Genomic DNA, 27,412 nt, shown 5'->3' on the forward strand with positions numbered 1-27,412 from the left:
CAGATCACCACCGGCGTCACTGCCCTCGTCGCCGCCTCTAGTTACCACCTACCCTCCTTTCTCTCTTCCTTTCTTCCTCTCTTCTTTCCTTTCTCTCCTTTCCCTCTCTCTTTCTTTCCTTCTCTCTCTCCCGCCAGCACCAGGGCGCCCTGCATCGGCTGCCCCTCTCAGGCTGCCCGCGCCAAGCATCCAGCGCCGCCCGCCCGCCAGGCTGCTGCTGCGCCTAGTGCCCAGCTGGCCGCCCCGCCACTTAGGCCACGGTGCCAGGCGCCTCGCCTGCCGCCTCTCGAGGCCGCGTGCCTAGCGCCCAGCGTCGGTTGCCCCGCTCAGAGCCGCCCACGTTTAGTGCCCGCGCACGCTAGCGCTCACCGGTGCCAACGCACGCCAGCGGCCGCTAGTGCCAACGCACGCCAGCAGCCGCTGGTGCCCACGCACCCAAGCGCCCGTGCACGCCGCGCGCCCAGTCACTCGCACACGCTGCGCGCCCGGCCACCCGTGCCTCCGGACGCCCTCGAAGTAACTTGCCACGCTTCCAGACGCCCTCGAAGCTACTTGCCGCGGCGCATACCAGTTGGATCCGCGACCCCCGCCAACGATGCCCCACGCCCAAGCACTCCGGCCACTGAGCAACCAGGCTTAGTCCGGCCGTCTCGTTGCTAGGGCAGCTCAACGCCAGGAACATCAAGATATTTCATCCAGTGGGCCTTACAACGCCCGGATCGCCCAGTCACGTCACGACCTGAATTTCCCTCAGCCTCATCACGCACCCCGCTGTTGAGGTATGCCTGAACTCTTTAGTGTCGAGTGTTCTCCGTCCAGTATTCCTCGAGAATTCATCCACCGCCATCGAATTTGCTTTGATATCTTGGAATTTCAACGAATAGTGGATTAGGTCTTACCATAAGTTTTCCTTGCGGACGCAATTCGAAGGTATTGGATTTGGTGCTTCGGCATCGTCACGGTGGTTGAAGACAGTACTCCCGCCCTCGACGAGGAAAGGGGCTGCGCCACCATTATTTCATCGGCTTTACGTTTCTGAAATCAATCGTGTGGATTTGTGGACTATTTATCCCACCTTATGCTCAACCCTTCCTACAACTTCCACACGTCGTCGTCATCCCCATCTCCCTTAGTCGTCAGCATCCATTCATCTAGTTGTCCAGCGTCATCCTCGAGTGTCCTACATTATTTTGTTTCTGCCAAGTATGGCGAGTGGGCCTGTCGAGAGATGGATATCCGGGGCCCTCGGTGATGGAGGACTTGGCAAAAACACTGGCTTGAGATAGCTCAGGTCACACGTTAGCAGGTTGGCCGAGGTGCGATCAACGCCTGGTTTGACACTTGGCATGGTGACGAACCCTTAGCTGGCCATCCACACTTTGTACCTCATCGACTAAGACTAATATTGGCCCAACTGCTCATGGACAACAAAGGACACCTATGGGAGCAGCATAGCCTCCCTTCAGACACACTCTCCCAAGTATAGAGTACCCGTATAGGGACCACTCTCGACCGTGCAATTTGGACGCTCACACTTGATGGAACCTTCTCCCATAGATCTTCTTGGGAGTATTTTCATGAGAAATCCCCCACCAGCACTGGGTTCGTCGCATTTAGCATCCAGTGATCCTCACACGTGTCTCCTTTTTCCTATGGAGATTCTTACATCGTGACCTTCCGACTAATGATCAGGTGATCCGAATAGCTCACTCCCTCAATTCGCGTTGTCACTGCTGGCCCGCATCACCACGGGCTGAAACTATGGAACATCTATTCTTCCACAGTGAGACAACCCTAGACTATTGTCGTCACATCACACACCCTTGGCGTCCACTCCTTCCCATCCGACTGACCCCGTTTGAGTGTTTTGGCAAGATATTTCTGTCACCAACACGCTCTAAACGGAGTCCCATCCTACACATCACCATAGCTTACTTACTATGGGAGATATGGAAAGGGCAAAAATTTTCTCCTTATGCAAGAACGCCAATGTGTGCCACAGATATCACGTGTCGAGACAAGCTCTAGATACGGCGCACCCACCATCTCATCTCGCCTCGCGATCGCATCTCAGCCCTCACATGCGGCTTCCTTCACTCTTGGGGCATTTTGGTGACCTTTGCCCCTGTCCGCATTCAGCTATTGGTCGTCTATTGGCTTCCACCGCCACTCGGCATCCTCCAACTGAATGTAGATGGTGTGGCCAAAGGGAGCCCGTGGCCAGCAGTGGGAGGTGGTATCCTCCGTGATCATAAATGGAATATTCTCTTTGCCTTTTCCTCTTTCTATGGCATACAAACTAATACAGTAGCCGAAGCTATGGCGATACGTGATGGTTTACTCCTCTACGAGGAATGAAACCTTTGCCACATCATCGTAGAATCGGACTCACATGCGTTGGTTGACATGCTTCATGCAGGTACACGCTCCCAGTGGCGCCTACATCGCATATGGCAGGAAATCATGCGGTGTCGCCCTTGCACAACTAGTATATGTCACCAGATGCGAGAAGGCAATCAGACAACAGATGCCCTGGCCAACCATGCGGTACATACACGACACCCCTTCTCTCTTTTTCTTTCTTAGCAGGCCCTCCCTCCCTCAGCTCTGGATGCTATCGCGTGGAACGCCTCGGTTTGCCGACTCTCCGTATGCATCACATACTACCGAAGGAGGGCTCACAGGTGTGGCCGATTGAGTGGAACACGCGAGGTGGGTGCGCCCAATCTCTTGCCTGATCAGACGACTTTCACAACGGCGGGGTGGACTGCGCACACTTCCACCATCATAGCTGCTCCCCGGCCACCGCACTCTCCGCCCCCACTTTTACTCGGAGGGAGCATGGACAGGTGAGGTCGGCACGCGCGAACTTCTCCGAGCTCCTGCTAGGTATCATTTATGTATCTTTTTCTCTCATGCACATTGGCGTGGACGAGGGGATCCGAGTGTAATTGGGATATTTATGCTCGCTCCACACCTATAAACAATGATAAACACTCCACTTTATATATAAAATCCCCCTGGGTGGCATCTAGGGCACGACTGGATTGGACTACGGGCACAACCGCAGGGTTGGCCGTACCTAGCACCGTGTTTTTTGCTATAAAAATAATAAATAAATAAAAATTCTTAGACTTAATATACAAGATCATTAGTAGGTTGAAATTTTGGGCCAACAATGAATTGAACATTTGTTTGGAATCTTGATTGATCATTGAGTAGTTGTATATTATTATTTCACTTAGCTTCAGAATTAGTCCCAAAATAAATATTAATCAAAAGCCATAGGTGACATAATTAACCTTAATTTATGGATGATCAGCTATTCTAATAGATCCTAGGAATTCGATAGATAGAGGGGAGACATATAAAGGCACCCTCCAATTTTTATCCCAACACTTCTTATGGATTCTCAAATTTCGGATCTGTAAGTTGGACCACCATTACTCATTGCTTTTTTCATCTCCATATGACCTTGGATTCATTCATCTTATGAAACTTTAAAACATGTGATTCATTCAACTCTTGTTTCAAACTTAAAAAAAATTAATCCATGGCTTTTCTCTTCTCAGATGGCATTTATTGGGATTTTAATCGTAATCTTGTAATGTCTCGCCACATTACTATGTGCACTAAAAAATGAACCAAGACACATGATTGACATATTACCACATCGCAAATCACATTGCCATACACCACTAAATCCGGATATAAGACATTAAATCCATAAAAGCAGGTAGATAAATCCAAAAAAAACATATCCCGACTTGCAAAATATCTCTTTATGATGATTATGGATGATGCGCGTTATCTACTCGGGTCATCTAGTTGACGTCAACTGTCCATGACACCGTCAACGTCAGAGACAACCACTCTGGGAACAGTCAACCGTCAACGATGATCGGTAGCCATTGACATTTACTGATGCTGACCTACACAGAGTTGAACTATCCACTAATATATATATAATTAGGACCCAGCTACATGGGCAACCGGTTGCCCCAAAGGAATCTTGGGCAACCGGGACACGTGGAAAAAAAGCCACGTGTCTTGCAAGGATTGGGCGTGGAAGCCCGGGAACCCCCAAATACGCTCTCTCTGGAAGTTTTTCCGGGCAACCCGTAATCCCCTCTCTCTCTCTCTAACTTTACTCTCTCTCTCTCTATAACTTTACTCTCTCTCTATCTCTCTCTTCCCGGCGATCCTCCGGCGATACTTCGGCGATTCTCCGGCTTCCGGAAAGCCCCGTTAGCGCATATAATCGCCGCCCTGACCATCAACGCCGAGACACGACTACTGGGCTACGCGATGACGGACCGGGAAAGACGAGTCCAGGTAGGACCCTGCTTCGTCCGCATTTTCCGCAATCTCTCCATCTATCTATCTATCTATCTATCCATCCATCTATCTATCCATCTATCTATCTATCCATCTATCTATCTATCCATCTATCTATCTATCCATCTATCTATCCATCCATCCATCTATCTATCTATCCATCTATCTATCTATCCATCCATCTATCTATCTATCCATCTATCTATCTATCCATCTATCTATCTATCCATCCATCTATCTATCCATCCATCTATCTATCCATCTATCTATCTATCCATCTATCTATCTATCCATCCATCTATCTATCCATCCATCTATCTATCCATCTATCTATCTATCCATCTATCTATCTATCCATCTATCTATCTATCCATCTATCTATCTATGAGGGACATGAAGAGAGAGTATAGGAAACCCTACAAATTGATTTTTTTTAAGGAAACACAAAATCAGATAATGAAACATGTTGTCTCCACTATTTTCGGCAATGAAGGGTGTTGAAGCCGCGGTTGCTACGATCTCTGAAGACGCAACTGCTTCATTGCTGCCTCAAGCGATGTTGGTCACCGGTAGCTCCTTGAATGAAGATGTTGGCTGTGCTAGCACGGGAGTATTAGATGTTGCTCCAGTCGTCGAATCGTCAATTGCTCAAGCTTGGCCTGCATCATCTAGTGGTGTTCTAAGGAGTTTGAACAATTGTAGAAACTTGATTTCGGCTTCTGTAGAAACTCAGAAAGTATCCGTTGGAGATGTCTTTGAAACACTCAAGCAAGCACGTGAGAAGTGTACCGAGTACGACAACTGCCCCTTTGGTCAGAAGAGTTCCAAGCACTTGAAATTCATTAGGTTTCTTTGTTTTCGTGGTGGTCAGGCATCGATGAAGCAATCCTCAGTTTCTACAGAGTTCCAAAGAGAGAAGAGGACATTGAAATTTCAATGTCCATTCGTAATTAAGTTACGGTTAAATCAATCCTCGGGCGTCTATGAAGTGTATCAGATAAATAATCAGCACAATCACGATCTTTTTACTGAATTTGAATTGGCCCAAATGCCACAAAATCGCTTCATTCCGGACGAAGTGAAAACAAAAATGCTGGAGTTAAACGAACTTGGCATGCTCAGGTGCTCTCAAATCAAGACATTGATAGAGCAGGAGCATTTCCCAGATGTTCCAGTTACGTGGACAATAAGAGACATACAGAATTTGTTACAAAAATCTTCTAGCAGAGCTCGCGAGACTAATGATTTTGTCAAATTATTGAAAGAGAAGTCCAATCATGGTTGGTCCTTCAATTTCCAATTGAATGATGACACACTTCTCTTGGAGAGAGTTTTCTGGATTTCAGCTAATGGCAAAGAGAAGTATGTGCAGTTCAACGATGTTTTAGAAATCGATGCTACATACAATACGAATCGCTTTGGCATGCCTCTAGTGCTGTTCACAATGATTGATAACCATGGTTTGACAATATTGACTGCTAGTTGTCTTTTGTCCAACGAGCAATTTGACTCCTACTCTTGGGCTCTTCAACAATTTCGATCATATACGAATCTCGATCCCATCGTCTTGTTTGCAGATGGCGATATGGAATTGGCCCGAGCTATTAAGGACATTTGGCCCACTACAGTCCATCTACTGTGCAGATTCCACATTTCCCAGAATATCACTCGTGCGCTAGCTAGCTCTTTGAGGGCCAAACTCAGTGGATTCATGGATGGTTTCTGGAGGGTCAGCTCCATTGAAGATGTTGATGAATTCGAGATGGAATTTTCAACATTGAAGTCAAAATGGCAAGCGGCAGAATCCTATCTTCGAGTTCTCAAGGAAAAAAAGAAGCAGTGGGCATTCGCCTACACCCATAACAACTTCTACACAACGCCAAGAGATGGTCAACTGTCAGATCAAATCCGCGTTATTGTCAAATTCGTCTCTATTGCGCATTATTGATGGTTTCGATGCAGCCAAAACACGATCGTGAGAGAAGTTGTCCCAAGCTAGCCTTTCCACTAAGTTCGCCGCAGCAACAATGGATCCTCTAATTAATGACGCTCTTCAAATACTGACAAATTATGCCCAGGTTCTTCTCAAAGCTGAATCAGGAATGTCGCTTTCATATACCTGTGTTGAAGATGATTCCAAAGATCAAGGATAATTCCTAATCAGTCACAAAGACTTTCCAAACAAATTTCGTGTTGTGAGGATATCCATTGGCTCCATTGAGCAAAGTACGTGCTCCCGTAGGAAGGCAATTGGGCTCAGTATTGTATGCAAACACATGTTGTGTCATTTTCGCCACAATAACATACTATGATGCCCTGTCTCAATGTTTAATTGACACTGGAAAATGGACTGTGAAACTGTGGATATTCAGTCTGTCTTCATCGATACTGCGTTGGCTACGCGACCCAGCTCTGAAGTCAGGGCTACACAAGGAATGACCAAAGATCAACGTCTGTTTGAACTAACGGCTCTGACAAAGCCCATTTTACACCGTTCAATTGGAACTGAGAGCACATTTCAGCTGTACAAGGCATCAATGATTTTTTGGGCGAAACTATTGAAATAAACCTACAGACATCGCACCCTGCGTTGTCTGATTTAGAGGAAGATATTGTTAGAAATCTGTTGAAAGCTCGTTGCAAAGGACGACCCAAAATAGGGAACAAGTGCTACATAAGCATGGTAGAGCAGCTGCAAAGTAAAAAGAAACAGAGGGGTGTCACTTGCTATAGCTGCAAGCAGCAAGGGCACAATGCCAGAACTTGTAAAACAGTTTGATTGTATCTTGGTCAACTCCGTCAACACCTATTCCGTGGGTAATTCAAGAGCAGTCTCGCCTTTCTCAAGAAAGCCATGAAGTCTTGAAGTTACGGGCCCAGGTTAGTGATTACTGGAAAGATGAAATCGACGACTGTTTTAAAGCCAAATAGAGAGAGATAATGTTTGTTATTATGTTGGATTCTGTTAGGTCGAGAGTCTCAAGTAGCGATGCGAGCTACAAGAGCTTGATCTTCAGGCAACCACCAGGAAAGCCAAGGAAGGAGCCGTAATGGCCGCTGAGGAATCTGCCACGTCAAAGGCTGCCAAAGCGGTTATTAAATCTCTAACCTCTCAGTTATCTTTTCATAGCTCTTTTTTTGATGTTGTCTAAGGCAACTATTTTATACTGATTCAACCTTCTCTCTGTTTGTCAGCTCAAGGACATTGCCGAGAGGCTGTGTCATGCGTCATCCTATGCCTACAACGGTGTAGAGCCAAAGTCAACCCTAGAAACTCTGCCATTCATAACAAATTGGAGGCAGATGCAAATGGAGGAGTGCAGAGGAAGAGAGAGATCTCACCTGTTGAGAGTGATCGAGAGGGTGGAGCTTCTTCCAAGAGTCAAGAGAGTGCGATTCAGGTTAATATAATCTTAACCTGAATATCATGGAATAAATGTCTGCTGGCTTTGGTCTTCTCCCATTTTTCTTGTAGTCGGAGAAGGTTCGTGGAGCATCAAGCAAAGGCATGGTGGTCAGAGAACGAAGAGAAGGTTTATCAGATATACAATGTCCGGCGCCTGGATAGACTGCTGCCATGATCATCCAGGAGTTTGGAGAGAATTGTTCATCATCCTCATTTATAAATTCAATTTTTTAATGTCTCTTTGATGTATTCATGGTGTATATAATGAATTAATTATTAGGATTGGAGGAACTTCTGCAGAGATCAAGTCATAATCGATCGAAATTTCACCTTCTATATCAAATAGATAGATAGATAGATAAATGGATAGATAGATAGATAGCTAGATGGATAAATGGATAGATAGATAGATAGATAGCAAAGCATATTGTTTAAAAAAAATTTCATTTGTGTTCATGCTATGGGAAATATGGAAATATCGAAATAAAAGAAAATGGGAAGGTATGACTGTCAATGACCAAACTATTATTCATGCTGTAACCAATATGATGAGACTAACTGAACATACTATCACCCCTACCAAAATAACATCTCCCACTGATTGGAGACGACTATGCAATTGGAATTTTACATTCGGGCATACATTGTATATTTACATGACTCAAATTATTCGTTGGGTATCACCCCCATCTTCAAAATTCAAATTGAATATAGATGGTACTTCTAAAGGTAATCCAGGATTATCATCAGGAGGGGGCATACTTAGAGATCAAAGGGGAAATTTAATTTTTGCGTTTTCAAATTTATATGAACTAGGAACCAACATGGTAGCCGAATGTAGGTCCCTATTGGATGGACTTGAGTTATGTGAACAATTTGGCTTTCATGACATTTGGGTGGAATCAGATTCAAAAGTAATGTGTGATATGATCAATTCACAGAAATACAATATATGGAAACTGAAAAATTGGTGGAATAAAATCCTAACACATATGCATCGAATTAAACATATCTCACATATTTTCCGCGAAGGTAATTCTGTTGCTGATGCTCTTGCTAACCATGCTTTAGTTCAGAAAGAACAATAAGTTTTTTGCACGGAAGCGGACTTGCCCACAATGGTTCGTGGGAAATTAAGGACAGATCGTCTAGGGATGCCCTATCTTAAAATTCGGAAGCACATACAACGAGCGCAAGGGAAGACATGAAGATAGAAAGTGCAATCGTTGAACACTGCAAATTTGAAGTACAGGCCAGCAAGATCATTCCTAAACACCATGTTGAGATAAGCTGAGTCCGGAAGCAAGCGAATCAGGTGCATACTTTCCTTAATCGAATCACCTTACATACAGTATCTACATGATGTTAATTCCTAATATCTAGTATTGCATCATAATTTGAAAACACACGCATTCCAGTAATATTGCATACGCATCATGAAATTCTAATGCATCCATGATCATAATTCTGAATTTAAACTATCCATACATACACAAGAAAGTATCCTTACTATCCTTGATGAGCTAATATTCCATAAAAGATAAGGGAGAACATTGGACTCTTTCATGACCATTATGGAAATAACTGCCCTAGTTTTCAGCATGATACACCAGGTCCTGTATCGTCAGCTACATATAGTGTAAGCTTGTATCCGTAGAGTCTTTGATCAATGCAGCTGAAGGCGACCGGAGGAACCAATACATCAAATGGGGAGAAACAAAGAATTCATGCTATAGAACAGAGTTCAATAACCTAGAAGCAATGGCATCAAAAGAGATGCATGCAAAGTGCAAAACACCAAAAATCTAGAAGCGGTGACATCAAAAGAAATGTAGGAAAAGCCCAAAACACCAAAAATTCAGAAGCGATGGCATTAAAAGAAATGCATGAAAAGCCCAAACAGCAAAAAAACAAAAAAATTATAGCCAACAAGAAGCTGAGGCACAAGATACTATTGATCATACCTGAGGGCAGCATATCAAAGCCGCCCAAGAGCTAAACAATACAGTTCTGCTATCATCATATATCCAATTCACTCCCCAGGCAATTGATGCTAACTCTCATCCAATCCAGCTGTCTTTGGGACTGGCTTTGGGGAAACAGGAGTATACTATGTGCAGCTAATTGGTAACGTATCTGTTGTGTCCTGGAAGCATAGGTTTCAGTCATGACCACTGTGGTTATGATTGTGTCCAGCTATCCCCTGAAAATAATATGGAATATGAAAATCACAAGGATAGTAAGGTCATTTAAACACTACAATCAAATAAAGAGCTAAGAAAGTTTTTCATGGAAAAATATTTTTCCCATATAAACTTTATTCCAAACTCTCTGTTGCAAGATCAACATATACATCTTTACAATTACATAATCATCTTTTTGGTGTAAATGACAGATACACAAGATTACGCCATGGGGGGAACGTGGATCCCAACAGAGCTGCAAGCGCAAAAGCAACAAGATACTAAAAATAGCAAAGGGGATAACGAGAAGAAGTATCACACTATGGACAGCAGGGTCAATGTATCAAGCACTCGCTACCTTCCATACACTTCATGATAAGAAAGATACCACCAAGAAAAGAAGCTACACGCAGAAGATAAACTCCCCACAACAAGTGCTTACAAGGAGGCATTGAAGAAGAAATACAAAAAGCATGAACGAAGCCAATGCAAATTCCCATCAACGAGAATGATAAAGCATGCATATGGTTCAAATTTCAAATTTTACTGATCACAGAAATATTCTATCAATCATGTATGATCATAGGGCATTTTGAACAATGTATCCTCACATTTATATCAATGAGGAATTATTATAAAAAAAAAAGATAGATAGATAGATATATATATAGATAGATAGATAGATAGATAGATAGATAGATTGATAGATAGATAGATAGATAGATAGATAGATAGATAGATAGATAGATAGATAGATAGATAGATAGATAGATAGATAGATAGATAGATAGATAGATAGATAGATAGATAGATAGATAGATAGATAGATAGATAGATAGATAGATAGATAGATAGATAGATAGATAGATAGATAGATAGATAGATAGATAGATGGATAGATAGATAGATGGATAGATAGATGGATAGATAGATTGATGGATAGATAGATGGATAGATGGATAGATAGATAGATGGATAGATAGATAGATGGATAGATAGATAGATGGATAGATAGATAGATGGATAGATAGATAGATGGATAGATAAAAGAAAATAATGTGCTTGAAATCAGAGAGGAAAAAAGATTTTCTAACCTTTTTGGACATGGAAGCTACTTCCACCTTTGGTTTATTAGGACCGAGGATTTTTTGATGCATCTTCTCAAGAAGTTACTAGCTAAGTACTCGATGATGCAACCCACCTATCCGGAAGTGACCAGGAGAACCAATACCAAAGTCGGGGGGGAGAGAGGAGCCAACAACGAGGTCTCACCATAAGCGTTCAAGCAATCAACAAAGGCAAACCAAATGACTTGGAAACAATACTTCACAGTCAAAGTCAATATTGAAAGATATTCAATTGCGGTCAAGAAAGGACAGAACAACAAGGAAACAACAACAAATCAAACTCAAAGCCGAACTTGATTTGGAATTATATTCAGCTATGATCAAGAAAGATCAAGACAACAAGCAGACAACAACAAATGGATAAACTTTTCTACAAAAAGCTTGAAAGTTTGCACCAATAAAAAACAGCAAGAATCAGTACAAGTATCAAAAGATGACAATGAGGGAAATGTACAACGGTTTGTGGATTATTTTCAGAAAAGTGTTGAAACCATCGTATGAAGATTCTCGATCTCCCGAGGAATGTGATGCTAATCTCCATGACCACCGGATAGTGTTGGGCCAAATCAAAGAAGAAAGAGCGACACATCTTTAAGGGTAGTGCATCAACATATCATTGTACCCTAGGAGACCAGTGGAGGTGGTTTGTATTGATCCCGAAGGCATGGAGAAACTATTTTTATCTCAGATTTCAGCACATAAATCATATATTGATGTAAACTTATTATGTTAGCATTTCTTTTAGAAATGATAACATAATTAAATGATACTATAATTTCTTTAAGAAAACCAAAATTAAAAAATGGGATACCTATCTTGCATCTTAAAGATTTTAAATTTTCTTATCTATATTCTTGTTTATGAACTAACCAAAATTTTATTAAAGTTCAAGGTTAGCCTTGAGACATAGCTTGATAATTTCAGAAATAGGTAAGAATTACAGCACCGCAACGTCCCAAGAAGATTTGGTTGAGTCCAAGCATCCGCGGTGATCGAATACACTTTAAATACGAACCATAGGGAACAACCACGACATACGAGAGAAGACAACAGGAAAATAACGTGACAGCCAACAAATGAACCCAAACATCAACAAAATGAGGAAGGAAAATCTGACAAGGAAAATGATTAGATTACTCTACTTTGGTTTTAGCTGAAGGGAAAAGAAACAGGGGAGATGCTGCCAAATATTTTTTGATTTTCTATCCCATCTCTCTCAGGTGCTTGACATCTGGTCAGCTCCAACAAACTGATGTACAAATTTTTATATTTGATGAAATTTGCTTTAAAAAAAAAAAAAAAAAAAGATGGATAGATAGATGGATGGATAGATAGATGGATGGATAGATAGATGGATAGATAGATAGATGGATAGATAGATAGATAGATAGATGGAGAGATTGCGGAAAATGCGGACGAAGCAGGGTCCTACCTGGACTCGTCTTTCCTGGTCCGTCATCGCGTAGCCCAGTAGTCGTGTCTCGGCGTTGATGGTCGGGGCGGCGATTGTATGCGCTAACGGGGCTTTCCGGAAGCCGGAGAATCGCCGGAGTATCGCCGGAGGATCGCCGGGAAGAGAGAGATAGAGAGAGAGAGTAAAGTTAGAGAGAGAGAGAGAGGGGATTACGGGTTGCCCGGGAAAACTTCCAGAGAGAGCATATTTGGGGGTTCCCGGGCTTCCACGCCCAATCCTTGCAAGACACGTGGCTTTTTTTCCACGTGTCCCGGTTGCCCAAGATTCCTTTGGGGCAACCGGTTGCCCATGTAGCTGGGTCCTAATTATAAATAGATATTACTATTTTTGAAAAGTATACTCTATGTACATATTTATATATATATACATTTATCAGATATTTAAAATGCAGGATTTCCAAACAACCGCCGGTGTGGAGCGGCAGTGATTGAGGAACAATGCTCTCGACATTGTACATCGAGAGCCCTCCCTCACAGCTCAAATCCCTCGGAAGAAGAAAACCCTCTTCTCCTGTTCGAAATTTAGGGTTTTGCTCATCGTTCTCTGCTCTGAATTGGGACTTCGGCCCCTGTTCATCATCTCTTGTTTTGAAGCGCGACAATTCTGAGGCGCGGTTTCCAATTTTCTGCCAGAATAAAGAAAACCGTGATGGGTTTTCTTCCAACTCCTTCGATGAAGATCAGCCTTCTACTGTGCGTCAACCCCTCTAATTCCCCAGTTTTGCTGTCTAGGGGAGGACTAATCAGGAATTTGATGATGATTGAGTTGTTATTTTTTGTAGTCAAATTGTATTTCACTAGTTTCGGGGAAGATTTTTCTATGATGATGAAATTCATGTTTGGACTAACTTATGAGAACCGTACCAGGGCTTCTCTATCATCCCATCCGATGTTCCATGGGACAGTGGACGTGTATGGAGCATCATGGGAGGCTACTTCTTTTGCTTGCATATTCCTCTCAGTTTTGGTGGACTTCCTGCCATCTCTGAAATGTTAAATCATCCGACTCTAGATCCACAAACCGAGGTGAGAAGGGTTATTTCAATGGGTTAATCATTTGATCAATTACTCTTATCCAGTGATGGAAAATCTTCCTTTTGAGAGAAGACTGAATGATTATACTTGATCAATTACTCTAAGGAATTTCGAAATACGGCCCATTATAGTTCTGTTATAAACCTCAAAGATGTTGGGAAATATTCATTTTGAAATAAGAAGAATCATTTCTATTTGGTGACAACCGATCAATTACTGGTAAAAAAAGGAATAAGGAAATTCTTCATTTTCTAAAGAAGACTCATGTCGATCAATTTTTCATTTTTAAAGAAGACCTATTTCCATGTAATACTAATCCAACAATTGCTAGTATCCGAAAAGATGAAAGTAAAATTTTCAGTTTGCAGGCTGTCCCCTTTCAATTAGGTAATAATCGAGCAATTGTCCTCTTCCAAAAAAAGGAAGGAAAGGCTTCATTTTAAACTAATCCCCATTTCAACTGGATCATCCTGCGATTAGTTAACTCTTTTCCAATGACGGAAAATCTTAATTTCGAAAAAAGTTTCTTAGGAAAAACAGAGACATCTTCAGACTTATCAACGATTTGGTTTTTTTTTATTTTTTGGTTTCATCTGGGGCAGACATACGCCTTAGTCCTTCTCCAAACGCTGGAGCTCATCGGTGCACTCACGCTTCTGCACTACAGTGCGAAGGAGAAGTACAACATTTCAAGTTTCTTCCTTGATCATCATCATCAAGGAAGGAGCTGGATAAAAGCTTCTGCTCTGGGTCTTGGATTCCTGATCGCCGTAGTCTTTCTCACATCACTTCTCGCCGACCGATTATTTGGATCCAAGGTAATTGCATGTAATTTCAATTCTATACTTAATAATCAGCACTTCCCCTTCAATCACAAGCCAAGAAGTAATCTTTACTCGGATTTTTTTTATCACAGGCAGTGAATAACCAGGATTTGAAGGAAATCTTGGATAATTTTCCTCAATCGGAAGTGGGTTTCTTTCTGATCTACTGCCTGATCACTCCTGTTCTTGAAGAGGGAGTTTATCGCGGATTTCTTCTCAGATCACTTGCTGTCACAAGGGGGTGGCGGTGGGCGGTTTTTATCAGTGCAGTGGTATTTAGCTCAGCCCATCTCTCGTTAGAAAACTCTCCGCAGCTCTTCTTCATTGGCTGTGTTCTTGGGTCTGCGTACTGTTGGAGTGGGAATCTCGCAGCTTCGTTTGTCATCCATTCTCTGTACAATGCTCTAATTCTAATGGCGCACTTAAGTTAATTTTTTTATTTAGAAATATAATAAATTGATACTATATAAATAATAACAATTGACAAGATGGTCCCGTAGCTCAGTTGGTCTAGAGCGTTGGTCTTATGAGCCGAAGGTCGCGGGTTCGAGCCCCGCCGGGACCAATTTGTAATGAAATAAGTCTATGCCCCAATTTTTTATCTATCTCTCAGATTTTAAATATTTTTTAAAATTATATAATTAATAATTTTTTCATCAATTTTTTTTTGCGTCCCATTTATTTAGAGCAATAAAAAACTATTTCCACTTCTAAAATATTTCTAATTATTTCTTTCGTTGTGGCATTCTAATTCTTCCGTCATTGAAATGTTATTGAAGCGACATTTATTTGTGATTCACTCATTTATTTCCATCTAAAAAAAATTAATAGAGCATGAAATCATGTTCAAAGATTTAAAGCAATAAGCGTGAAAAAATATGTCATGAACGTATGTAAAAATGGGAACAAATAGATATTTTATTAAAATAAAACATAGTTTTAGTACATGGTAAGAATGATGTACTATGAAGTAAAAAATAATTCTTAAGAACGTAAATATGCAAGATCTTTCTATTGGATATGAACCATCTTGACTCGCAAATTAAAAAATGCACGCTGATAGAAACCGGGTATTCCCTAAAATTTTGATTTTTTATTATTCATTGCAATTGCAAAATTAAAATGGTATACTTTTCCATGACAGGATGGTGCTTCATATCTTATAAAAATATATTCCATATTTAAGACTCAAAACTCTATTTTTCTTGAAATTTTGAACTTGACCTTTGAATCAGAATCTCAATCCTTCAAAAAAAAATTAACCAAGATTTTTGTAATCGTGAAACTATGCTCAAAATTTTCAATTATCTTCAAAAAACCAAAATCAAGAAATATAGAACATGAAATCATAAGAATGCAATATAGTTTTTTATAATGAAGTCAAGAATTCAAAATAAAGAATACCCTTCTGAGCTCTGATCGCAATTCAAGCAGTGGACTTTGGGAATTACTTTCGTTGCGTTCTTCGCTGCGTTAGTCTCTGGTTCGAGTAGCGCGATGGGTGGCGGCGTTGATGAAATCAGATCCAAGGCGGAGCTTGATGAGGCAATAAGGGGCGGCGATCTTCTAGTTCTTCACTTCTGGGCTGCTTGGTGCGATGCATCGAAGCAGATGGATCAAGTCTTCGCCCATCTCGCCGCTGACTTCCCTTCCGTTCGCTTCTTTAGGGTTTGTTTTCTTTTTTTTCCCGCTTTTAACTATCCAATCATCTTTTCTGAGGATTGTGTATCAACGATATGCATCTGATTATGCGTACCGTTTTGGGGTGCGCTGCGATCAAAGATTTAATCTTTTAGTCTTCTGATTCTGGGTGGGTGTTTCTGTTCGGGGTTCGGTTTTTATTTTGGGGTTGGATTTTGAGACAGGAAGAGCTGAAAACAGTCTGATTATCTTTGTGAAAATTTCGTCAATGCCTAGGATTGGTAGAATTAGAGTGGAGGAATATAAGAGGAGTTTAGGGATTGTTTTTTTTACTCTTATGTCACCTTATTGAAGGATATATCGATGTTACAATTGCTTTGAGAATATTTCTTTTTTGATTTTAACCGTTTTCGAGTTCTTTAACTGGCAATTTTTTTCATTGTCTGCTCAGGTCGAAGCGGAAGAACAACCGGAAATCTCAGAAACTTTTTCAGTCAGCGCTGTACCTTATTTTGTCTTCTTCAAGGTACATTGATAATCTCTTAAAAGACTCATTCACCTTCCATTTAATAATAGTTCCTGAAAATTTATAAATACATGGTTTTAGAACCGATGACCTATGGTCCATGAAATATATAATTTTTGACGCACATCTTTTACATGCACATTGATTTGTCAAAGTCTTTCATAATTCACTAGTTTGCGCGTTTCTTCCACTCTTAGGGTTCCAAAGTCGTCGACTCACTCGAGGGAGCAAGCCCCCCATCCTTAGCCGAAAAGCTCTCAAAATTAGCCGGAACAAATGGTCAAAAGTCAAACCCTGAAGTCAGAGTAGAAGATCAGACCCATCCCCGCGTTGACTGGGGACCAGAGTTGACTCCAGAGAAGCCTCCCCAATCCGCCAGCTCATCCCTAAATTCTCGTTTGGAGGAGCTCATCAACAGAGGGCCAGTGATGTTGTTCATGAAGGGGACGCCGGAGGAGCCGAGATGCGGGTTCAGCAGAAAGGCGGTGGAAATTCTTCGTCAGGAGAAGGTTGACTTTCAGAGCTTTGACATCCTCATCGACGACGAAGTGCGACAGGGGCTGAAAGTCTTCTCGAACTGGTCAAGCTACCCGCAGCTGTACATTAAAGGGGAGCTCATCGGCGGGTCCGACATCATGCTGGAGATGCAGAGGACTGGCGAGCTCGAGAAGACCCTCGTGGAGAAAGGCGTTGACCGTGGTGGGGAACCCGCCGAAGAGCGGCTGAGGAATCTCATCACTTCGTCTCCGGTGATGCTCTTCATGAAGGGCTCGCCTGACACGCCGCGGTGCGGGTTTAGCTCGAAGGTGGTAGGGGCACTCAGAGGGGAAGGAGTTGACTTTGGGCACTTTGACATCTTGGAGGATGAGGAAGTGAGGCAGGGTTTGAAGACTCTATCCAACTGGCCTACTTATCCTCAGCTTTACTACAAAGGAGAGCTCATTGGTGGATGTGATATCATATTGGAGCTGCACAGGAGTGGGGAGCTGAAGGCCACCCTCTCTGAGTAGACGGCCGAGCTATAATTTTTCCATGGATTTTAAGCGTTTGAGCATCTTAAGGTATAACCTGTGTGAGCACATTTATGAATTGTTGGCTGTTTATCTGTGTTTTTCTTCCATTTACATGGCGTTGGGTGCATTTCTAGAATTCTCTGCTATTCGTCTGCATATAAGAGTGAGGATAGATGGTTTATGCGGTGAAAAAGATATCACATAGAGGTTCCTGGGTTATCATTTAAGTTCCCTTGAATGATGGGTACATTTCTAGAATTCTCTGTTTTTGGCGTCTGATTATAGTCTCCATCTTCAAGAAAATATGGACAATTCCTGTAGGTATCGAATTGAAAAATCATGTGGTTGTGGTTTCAGTTTCCATGGATGTGCGAACATTCACATTATACAGCTTTTGATATAGTTAGAAAAAGGGGACATCTCTTTACGGAGATTTCATCGGTGACTATACAATTGTTTTTGAGATGCGAAGGAAGAGAGAGCCAAAGGCCAGCCTCTCTGAGTAGCGGGCTAGCTTATTATCTTTTTCATAGATTGCGCGTTTGATCCTATTATGTTTTAACCTATTTCATCACATTCATGAATTCTCCGTTGTTAACATGTGCATTTAATATACAATTGTCACCTGCCTGGAGTTGATAATCTATGCTTTTATACTTTTTCCCTCTGTGCATTTGATCTACAATTGTCACCTGTCTGGAGTTGATAATCTGTCCATTTAGCGAGAAAGGGAGCTAAATAAAGCTATACTTACGCATTTTAAACCCCTCCAAAACAAGCATGAGCAAAAGCATATAAAAATCTAAGAAACGACTGCTTTGGGATGATAATACATTCATCTCCTCAATTTGCCACATTCCGCGAAGAAAAAGTTAAAATAAATAGTTTGATATATGGTCAGATACAATGTGAGTGGGTAAAGATAAAAATAGTCACATTACGAAATTTCCATCCAACTGTGTAAAACACAAAAATAGCATGTAATAATTGAATGAAAAGATGAGGCAATGGCCAGTTGCGAGGGGGTTGAACCTTCGATCTTACGTTTTATTTTGATATGTTTATTTGATTTTATAATTAATGCAACTATAAAAATAAGAAAAAATATCACCAAAAAGATTAATTTTGGCTGCTCTCCCTGCGTTTGACTATAACTCATCGTTATAGAAATTTAGTATTTTACTATTAACTTTGGACGCGTTATTTTTACTGATGAATAAATATTGGTTCAAATGGTATTAATCATATTTTCACGCATCATTCGGCGGCCATGTCAAGGTGATTTGGGTAAAAAAACTTATGTTTGATCGACTATGATCGCTGAAATTAATCGTGAGAGTATTTTCTGCAAGAGAGGTTTCTGGATCTTTATCTCAATAAACATCATGTACTTTTTACCAGAGTATTTGTGGGGCGTTGTGATTTTTAAATGAAAAATGTTGACTATTAACTCTCCTCAAACCATTTACAAGCAAATGAATATGGAGCTGTATTAATACCGAGACACCTTAAGAACTGAAAACTGGCGTTACCGGTTATTAGACTTGATATGTGAAGTTCCTTTCAGAATAACCTCTTTGCTCCTGATTATAAAGGGTTTAATTTGAATTGAACTCTGAAAACCCTTATACTGAAGTTTAACCATAAACCACTTTTTACTTTCATGCACTCTCATAAATGATTTACTTAATTTATATTTTGTATTATGTATATTAGCATTACCTTATTTTCTTTCTACATCTTTATTAGCTTCTCCTCTGGATAACCTTTATTGACATCACTACTAAAGTTGTGCCCGCTCACTAGCACTATCATCTGCCTTCATATGCATAGTCATTGAACGATTGGAATTGAGAAGGAGAGGTGAACTATGTGAGCAGTCTATTTCATCTTCATTGATTTAGTGAATAAAGTTCCAGAGGTTTTAGTAAGATCCTTTAGATGTATGCGACGATATTAGCTTAAGGCGTAGAGTTCTTAAATAGTACTATTTAAAACACAATTATTTAGTTAAAACTTGAGGTTGGGACATATGTTTAACATGTGCTTCTGAGAACAGAATGACTGAAATCCGATGCTCTGATTTTTAACCGAAATCAAACTGTTTGGTGCTGAAATTTGATTTTTTCGATTGGGCCTTTGATATTAAGGTGATAAAATTAGATAATAAACGTAATATTCTTATTAACTTCTCAAAGTTATTCTTACAAAATTTGGACTAAATCAACCAAAAAAATATTTTTAAAATCATGTTGTTCTAACAAACGTTTTGCACTATCAGTTAAAATAATTTATTGGAATATGGATTACTTGTGCAAGAAAAAAATTTAAAATTACAGAACACTCTTACTCTATTCCAATTTAAATTTCAGTGTTTCAAATTTTACTTATAATGTCACAAATTATTCGCATTTTGGGACAAGGTGTATTCTCATAACCCTCTTTGTTTCCTCGAATTGGTATTGTCATGTATTCTTGTGATAATTAGCATATAATGATCTGTGTATTGATGAAACTATTTTTTTAGAATTTCAGAAAACAGATAAAAAATACAATAAACAGGAATATATATGTTTTTAATTTTATAAAAATATATCTCTGTCTTTAAATATTAACCACGTCTATATTATTATTTCTTACACTACCTCTTAATATGATTCTAAATATTTAAAAGCACTCCTTAAAAATGAATGACATATTTTATCTGTAATGTTCAGTACCACTTAAAAATTAAGTACAATTCTTAACACATACCTTCTCTAATTAATATTATTTACAATATTGATGTATGCCATTTTCTTATTATGTTAAATACAATTCTAAAAGTAATGGACAATCATAAAGAGCAAAAATATTTTATATTCTACATCCTATTACTTTCCGCATCTGGTTTGAAAACTGAAAGAGTATTCTGGTCCCTTACAGACCTCATAGAAAGTAGACATGTTTAAACCATGGGTAGTGTGGTTAAGGTTTGTGGATGAATGATAATCCTTCATCCTCACCTAACCTTTACCATCATCAGCCATGCATCTTGACCTCAGAAAAATAACAAGGTGGAAACCTTTGACCCTTCCATTCTGTTCTGTTTTTCCATCAACTGTTGGTGATTTACTCTAGGTTTACAATAGTCCTCCATACATTTAATCAGTCCATGCAAAATTGTCCAAATCACTGACCAAAATGTCATTATCTCGTCCTCTCCATCATTGAGCCTTAAGTTTAGTCTATACTTGAGACAAATCAGACAAATCAGACTCGTAATTCATTTCTAAGACAAATTCATTTGTAAGACAAATCAGACTCGTAACACAACAAAACATCAAAACAGTTGTGGTCTAACTGCCTTCTAAAACCAAAGCAAAATTGCATTATCTAAATGAGAAAAGATCTCTTGAGCACCTGAAATATATGAGATAATTATAGTACATCATGCAAGTTGATGGATATTATGTGGTTGTTAAGCCAACTCACACCACCATGTTTTATTTAAGTTTATTGAATAAAATACTAGTCCATTATTATTCCAGTGTGATGTTTATAATGAAGTCCATGAATATGTGCAACGACTGTTGGGTTCTAGAGGCCTAGATCTGGATGAAGAAATCATAACGACACGCAGCGAAAAACTTTTACGAAATCGAACTGCACCGATAAAATCATTAAAATGAAGTACCTTTACATGGATCGCATCCGTGATTTATTGGATCCCAGAGCGAGACGAGTCCAGCTGCTCAAGTGTGCAGCCTCTAGGTATCCATGTGGTCCTCGGCATGTCAGATCTCCTCCTTCTTGTTGACGAGCCTAGTTCAATCTCCGTTGTCGTCATTACGCCATCCCGATCGCATCGGGAGTGGAGAGGAGGTGTAGGGAGAAGGGAGAAGAAGGGGAAGGCCCTTATACAATTTTGTTGTGGGTGAATTTCGTTTGGGGCCTTCCCCTACTTATAGTGAGTATTTTTCATAAAAACCCCCAAAACTTAAGTATATCTTCCGACGTCCTAAATACCATTAGCATGTGACCCTCTAGGCCCATGTATCAGTCTAGTTAACGACTCCGCTGGCCCAATAACATTTATTGGCCTTCCAAATTAATTAACTATATCATCATATAGATTAATAAATGTCGGATCCATTTAACATAATCAATAGGTTGAGTCTCCAACACGTGGGGTGCCAAGCTCCACCACGTGATACAAAGGAGTGTGTATCGACTCACTCATGGAACCTATTGGTTATTGATTACTGTGTACGTACAATCCCTCATCCACTTGATGCTCCTTGGATGACTTAATGTATGGTCAACTGTCAAATCCTAATCGGTCATCTAAGTTAGTATTGTTGCATTCAGAAATCATCGGAGAACTCTTCTTCGATATTTCACTACCTAGGCAAAGGACTTCATCGCATCGTCTTCCATGAACTGGCACCTCTTATACCGAAGGTGGATAATCCCATCTTGACCACTCCATCATCTTCGTGTACTTTTGATGCAACCAAACTAAGACCGTTTAGAATCTCATGATTAGAGACTCATTGGTCATCGTCAAAGTACAACCGTTTATCTACAAGACGTCTTTGGTGTCTCAAGTCTAAGGACCATTTACACAACCATGACGTGAATCAACCTGATTGAAAGTTCAGTATAATACCATTTAGGGATTCATACGGATCAATTCGGTGAACTCTTTCCACTAAAGAGCACCCACTATCTATCCCTAGTGTCTCCACACTAATGGCTACGAGAATGACCATACTCATCATATGAGTGAGGTTAGATAGTGCTATTCTATCAGGATACTTCAATGTACTTCTCGCATATCCTTCGAATATGAATATTAACAACACATGCTTAAAGACGAATAATCTCCATATTACAATCACATCATAATTCACTAAGTCAGATCATGCATTCATGGACTTCATTATAAGTATCACACATGCACTATAATGAATATGTTATATTAATGAACAAGGAACGAGATATGGAATTTGTGATCGGCTTGCCAGCCACATATATTTCCATCAATGACATAGTGAATTATGATGATATCATAATATAATGATCGCTAGTCTTTAAACATGCATTCTAAATATTCCCATTCAATGGATAGTCGAGATGGATATCGAATTATTCAGATAGAATAACACTATATTATCCTGCTTATATGATAAGTATAGCTGATCCAATGGCTATTAGTGTGGCGACACTAAGGACAAATAGTAGGTGCTCTTTGGATAAAGAGTTCACTGAATTAATCCGTATGAATCCCTGAATGGTATTATACCTAAACGTCAATCAGGTTGATTTGTGTCACGGTTTTATAAGTGATCTATTGACTAGAGACACCAAAGACATCTCATGGATAGACGACTATGTTTTGTCTAGGACTTATGAGCCTCAAATCACGGGATTCAAATAAGTCATACCTCGGATGTAGTAAGAAGCTCACGGAGATGATTGACTGGTCAAGATGACTTCATCCGCCCTCGGTATAAGAGGAGCTTGACTCAAGGAGGACGATGCAGAAAATCCCTAGCTAGGGTAATGAGGATGTTGGAGAAGGCATTCTCCAATGATCCCCGTTACACATCAGTACTAATCGAATGACAAATTAGGGTTTGACGATCAACCATACCCTAAGTTGTTCGAGAGTCTCGTGCAGATGAAGGATTATACATATATTGTAACCAATGATAGTAAATGCTCCATGAGAGAGTTCAAACACTTCTAGGTATCTTCTAGAGCACAAGGTGTAGCTTGGCACCCCACGAGTTGAAAAGTTAACCTATCAATTGGGTTAAATAAATCTTTGTTGATATATTTAATTAATAAAGTTGGCTAATAATTTTTATTAAGCCACCAAAGTTATTAACTAAAATGATACATGGGCGTAGAGTGTCACACACATAAGATCATAGGGCCATTGGTGAATATATTATACTTATCAGTTTTTGAGAAAAACTTAAGTGAAATACAAATAGGAAGGGCCACTCATTTTACGCACACATGCCAGTATAGTTCTGGATACTCTCGTACGTGGACGATGGACGGACGGGACAAATTTTGTCTCGTACGACGTCCAGAGTCAGTGCAGGGACGAAGGATGTGACGAAGTTTTCGTCCGACGGTACGAGAACCGTCTCGTCCACTCCTCCCAGGGTGATTTTTCATCCCGTTTGGGGAAAAAACCATCCCGTCCCTCGTCTCGGATGAAAAAAACTAGTTTTATTTTTTTAATTTAATTAAAGGTATGTTATCCGTTGAGTCGTTAAGGGTGCAACCTACCAATAGAAAGAAAAAACCTCTCCCGTCTGGTGGCTAACTGGCTATCTGCCCCTCCCCCTCCTCCTTGTCAGCATACGATGCCACCTCTCCCGGGTCTTACTTTCTTCCCTCTCTGGTGCCACCTCGCTTCCTGATAACACCATAAATTCGGTCTTCATTTCATGCTATTAGCACAATTTTATGCATTTAAAGAGCTAAAATGGGTTGTTATCATATATTTTACATAAATTTAATGTTTCCAAGTGATTTCTGATTTTTCCCTAATTTTCTGTTAATTTTATGAATTTATGAGATTTATTTGAGCTTGAAATAAATATTTTTAAATGAAAATGGCAGGTTTAAAATTTAATTTCGAGCTTAATTATTATGGGGATGAAATAATGAATTTTCTAGAATTTTATGGAATTTTCTCGAATTTATTTAGGATTTAATTGGATTTTTTTAATTTATTTAAGTGATAAATGATTTTTTTTAAGAGGAAAAGGATATATTTATAACGAGAAAATGAGTTTTAAAGCAATTTTTACTCTTCTAGGGGCTTTTCATAAATTTTAGTTGCAATGATGCCCTCAAAAACAGCTCTCGGTCGTGGTTTCAAGCGTAAAGATGTTATTTAAACTGTCCCGGGGTTTTATTGCAATTATTTAATACTTGTTTTAATGTCTTTAGGAGAAACCAGAGGAGAGAGAGTGCGCAAGGGGCATATACAAAATTACTTTTGGGCGGCGTCCGGCAGCAATTCCGGCCTTTTTAAAGGAATTTTCTGTAAAAAGGAGAATTCAAAATGCGCCAGCCAATGAGAGAGCGACACGTCATGGCGTGTTAAAAAAAGAAATGAATAAATAAATCAATTTAAATCCAATGGATTAAATTGGTTTAAAATTCATTTATTAATAACTTTTGATCTTGAAGTCCGATTGAGATGATTTTTTAATGGATTTTCTCGTCTTCATTCCCTCTTTCTATCTGTATAGTTGGATCATTCAGGTCCAGCCTACATTGATAGATAAAAATTAATTACTAAACGGGAGTAAAATGGTGATTTTTACCATGTAACCTAAGTATAAAAGCTAAATTTTGAGAGGGGGAGCTCATTCTTGATGGTGCTCTATCACAGCTGCAAGACAGAGAGGATCTCCAGCTTGGATAAACCTATTTTGGTACTTTTGCATTTGAACTTTTGGTGTATTTTTTATGTTGTTAGTTGAATTTCTAATCTTTCTTCTTGATCCCTGTTTGAACTTCTAAATCGCTTCGCTTGAGCGGAATGTACTAGCCATGACTAGGATTTAGAGGAGAAGTTGAGAAATTTCCTAGCTATTCCAAGTGCATATAAAAGAAAACTATAAAAAAAACTTATAAAAAGGGTTAACATTCTAGGATATTAAATTTTCCATTTCATTATCCAATAGAGCAGTTATTACTGAATTGTCAAACCTAAATAACCAACCAAAACACGTCTAAATTTTATTCCTAATCTCTCTAATTGAATTCTTTGATCCTTTCAATTGGATCAATTAATTCAACTTAGAGCCCCTTATTTCATCTACTCCTCTCATCTCTTCTACCCCCCTTCCAAATTTCTCATCTAATTAGGGTAATTTAATCTCTGTTGAAGATTTTATTAACCCCAATTAGGTTCAAATTATTCAAGAAGAACATCAATTGGATTCCTTACTAGCTTCCCTTGGACGACACTTGTACTTATCACTACACATCTTAAGTAGATTTTTATAAATTTTATTGTATAAGCTAAAATTGACAATGACAAGGGTTTAAAATTGCATAAAATTTACCCCTATTTTTGGCTTATCACTTCCCCTATGGACGCCATACTTCCTTCCCCTCTAGTGCCACCTCTCCTGTCCTCGTCATTGGCATACACTTCCCCGACGTCCGCCGTGCCTGTCCTCATCGTCGGAGATCGTGTGGCTAGCGAGGCGGCATGGCTACATCTCAATTATCAGATGTGAATTCGGCGGTTTTTCATCCAGATTCGTCCGTCCATCATCTAAGACCTCCGGACAGATGGTTTTTTCGTCCCACGGGACGAAAATCGTCTCGTCTGGTCGTCCCCGAGATGAATTTTTGTCCCGAATTTTGTACAAACCCTTGGACAGGATGGTTTTTACATCTCAAGACAAAAAAATTGTCCTGTTCGCGTCCCTGCACTATACATGCCAGCCAGAATTGGGAGCCCCCCCCCTTCTCCACTATGATATCTTGTCCACTCAACCAAGGAGAGTGTCTTCATGGTGAGAAGATCTTCAAGATTTTCAAGGAGAGATGGAGAATAAGAAGTGAAGATCCAAGAGCAACATGATCTCATGGACACTTCTAGAGGCCGGACACATGAACAGCTTCAGAACAATCTTTTAAGTGAGCAAGTCAAGGGTAGAACAAGTTTCCCATAAGGTACATGTGATGTATTATGTTAAATATCGATTAAGAATTGAAATCGCTTCCACATCCATGGAAAAACTTGTCTTCCATGATTGAACCAAGTCACAAAACCCAACACAAGTTGGTTAGACTTGTCGCACAACCAAACCATAGAGAAATATCAGTCTTACTGCAACCGAAAACCAAAGCACAAGTGCATTATCTAAATGAGGAAAACTTGAAGACCACCTGAAATATGTGAGATAATTATTATACATCCTGCAAGTTAATCAGACTTGTCAGACAACCAAATCACAGAAAATACTACTCTTACTGTTATCTAAAACCAAATCATTGGTACAACATCTAAATGAAAAAAAAACGATTATACCACCTCAAATACATGACATGATAATTATTCACGATGTTCGGAATTAAATTATGATAAAACAGAGAAGTAAACATAACATTAAAAAATTATCTTAGAAAGCGCTTAGGAGCAAAGTAGAAGCTACTGTATAAGCATAAGGCGCGAGTTTACGAGCAGGCGATGGCATAAGCATTATCCAGCGAATAAACCTTATGCATGTCATAAAACTATAGGAGTGATATTTGTCTTTAAATAAAGTCTATTCTATTTGAGAGTGTGATATTTGCTAGTATCTCAGCCTGAATTTCTTGTAGCGCGAGAGCCACGCAGGCTCACAGTTAGATAAGATCTCGTCTGCTCAGACCAGAGTAGTACAGGCCATGGCGACTGCTCCTCTAGCCCGCTTCCACGGCTGCCCTCCTTCCTCGACTGGGCGTGTTGGTCTCTTGAAATCTTCTGCGCCTCGTCCCCGTCGCCAAATTCGCTTATCCGGTGATCTCCGACGCTCTCTCCCTCTCTCAATCTCTTGTTTTCTCTCGATTAAAATTTTCGCGGCAAATGGTTGCTTCTGGGTCGTCATCCTGAATCGGAGGTTTATTTCTGGGCGAAATCCTGATACATCAGGGATGAGGATCGTGTAATGTAGTGATTTTCTTGTTAGGATTGCGGATTACGTGAATTTGAGCGTTTGGATGAGCAGTTGTGATATTCGTGATCTGGGTAATCGCACATCGGCCGGTAATGGGGGAATTGTGGGGAAATTGTCGATTCTAATGAATCTTCGTTGAGGTAATTTATGTTTGCTG

At 40.1% G+C, this 27,412-nt stretch overlaps 3 protein-coding genes, 1 long non-coding RNA gene and 1 other non-coding gene across 5 annotated transcripts; 4 read left to right on the top strand and 1 right to left on the bottom strand.

Annotated features, from left to right (window-relative positions):
• The first annotated feature begins 4,825 nt into the window (after positions 1-4,825).
• LOC144710091 (protein FAR1-RELATED SEQUENCE 11-like) lies at positions 4,826-6,286 on the top strand. The gene has a single exon (XM_078583751.1). It carries the CDS (start codon positions 4,826-4,828, stop codon positions 6,284-6,286), a length of 1,461 nt encoding a protein of 486 aa, XP_078439877.1.
• A 2,894-nt stretch (positions 6,287-9,180) lies between these two features.
• Positions 9,181-12,700, bottom strand: LOC144710357 (uncharacterized). The gene is made up of 3 exons (XR_013583267.1): positions 12,487-12,700; positions 9,709-9,947; positions 9,181-9,419 (listed from the first exon to the last, which is right to left on the bottom strand). It is a non-coding gene; the product is annotated as an uncharacterized LOC144710357 (long non-coding RNA).
• Positions 12,701-12,924: 224 nt separating this feature from the next.
• On the top strand, positions 12,925-14,825 carry LOC144710252 (CAAX amino terminal protease family protein). The gene is made up of 4 exons (XM_078583971.1): positions 12,925-13,220; positions 13,395-13,553; positions 14,165-14,380; positions 14,479-14,825. The coding sequence occupies exons 1-4, from the start codon at positions 12,966-12,968 to the stop codon at positions 14,815-14,817; spliced, it is 969 nt and encodes a 322-aa protein (XP_078440097.1). The 5' UTR covers positions 12,925-12,965; the 3' UTR covers positions 14,818-14,825.
• Positions 14,826-14,876: 51 nt separating this feature from the next.
• Positions 14,877-14,951, top strand: TRNAI-UAU (transfer RNA isoleucine (anticodon UAU)). Its single transcript has one exon. It is a non-coding gene; the product is annotated as a tRNA-Ile (tRNA).
• An 834-nt stretch (positions 14,952-15,785) lies between these two features.
• GRXS17 (thioredoxin family protein) lies at positions 15,786-17,673 on the top strand. Its single transcript, XM_078584138.1, has 3 exons — positions 15,786-16,054; positions 16,479-16,553; positions 16,751-17,673. Exons 1-3 carry the CDS (start codon positions 15,884-15,886, stop codon positions 17,561-17,563), a joined length of 1,059 nt encoding a protein of 352 aa, XP_078440264.1. The 5' UTR covers positions 15,786-15,883; the 3' UTR covers positions 17,564-17,673.
• The last annotated feature ends 9,739 nt before the right edge of the window (positions 17,674-27,412 follow it).

This window comes from Wolffia australiana, chromosome 12 (genome assembly GCF_029677425.1).
Source record: "Wolffia australiana isolate 7733 chromosome 12, ASM2967742v1".
Classification (NCBI taxonomy): Eukaryota; Viridiplantae; Streptophyta; class Magnoliopsida; order Alismatales; family Araceae; genus Wolffia; species Wolffia australiana.

Excerpts from the sequence above, each read along its gene's own strand:
- LOC144710091 (XM_078583751.1), top strand. The coding sequence starts at position 4,826 with ATGAAGGGTGTTGAAGCCGCGGTTGCTACGATCTCTGAAGACGCAACT.
- LOC144710252 (XM_078583971.1), top strand. The coding sequence starts at position 12,966 with ATGCTCTCGACATTGTACATCGAGAGCCCTCCCTCACAGCTCAAATCC. Across the intron at positions 13,221-13,394 it reads ATGAAGATCAGCCTTCTACT|GGCTTCTCTATCATCCCATC; the intron begins GTGCGTCAACCC and ends GAACCGTACCAG. Across the intron at positions 14,381-14,478 it reads ACCGATTATTTGGATCCAAG|GCAGTGAATAACCAGGATTT; the intron begins GTAATTGCATGT and ends TTTTTATCACAG.
- GRXS17 (XM_078584138.1), top strand. The coding sequence starts at position 15,884 with ATGGGTGGCGGCGTTGATGAAATCAGATCCAAGGCGGAGCTTGATGAG. Across the intron at positions 16,055-16,478 it reads CTTCCGTTCGCTTCTTTAGG|GTCGAAGCGGAAGAACAACC; the intron begins GTTTGTTTTCTT and ends TTGTCTGCTCAG. Across the intron at positions 16,554-16,750 it reads CTTATTTTGTCTTCTTCAAG|GGTTCCAAAGTCGTCGACTC; the intron begins GTACATTGATAA and ends TTCCACTCTTAG.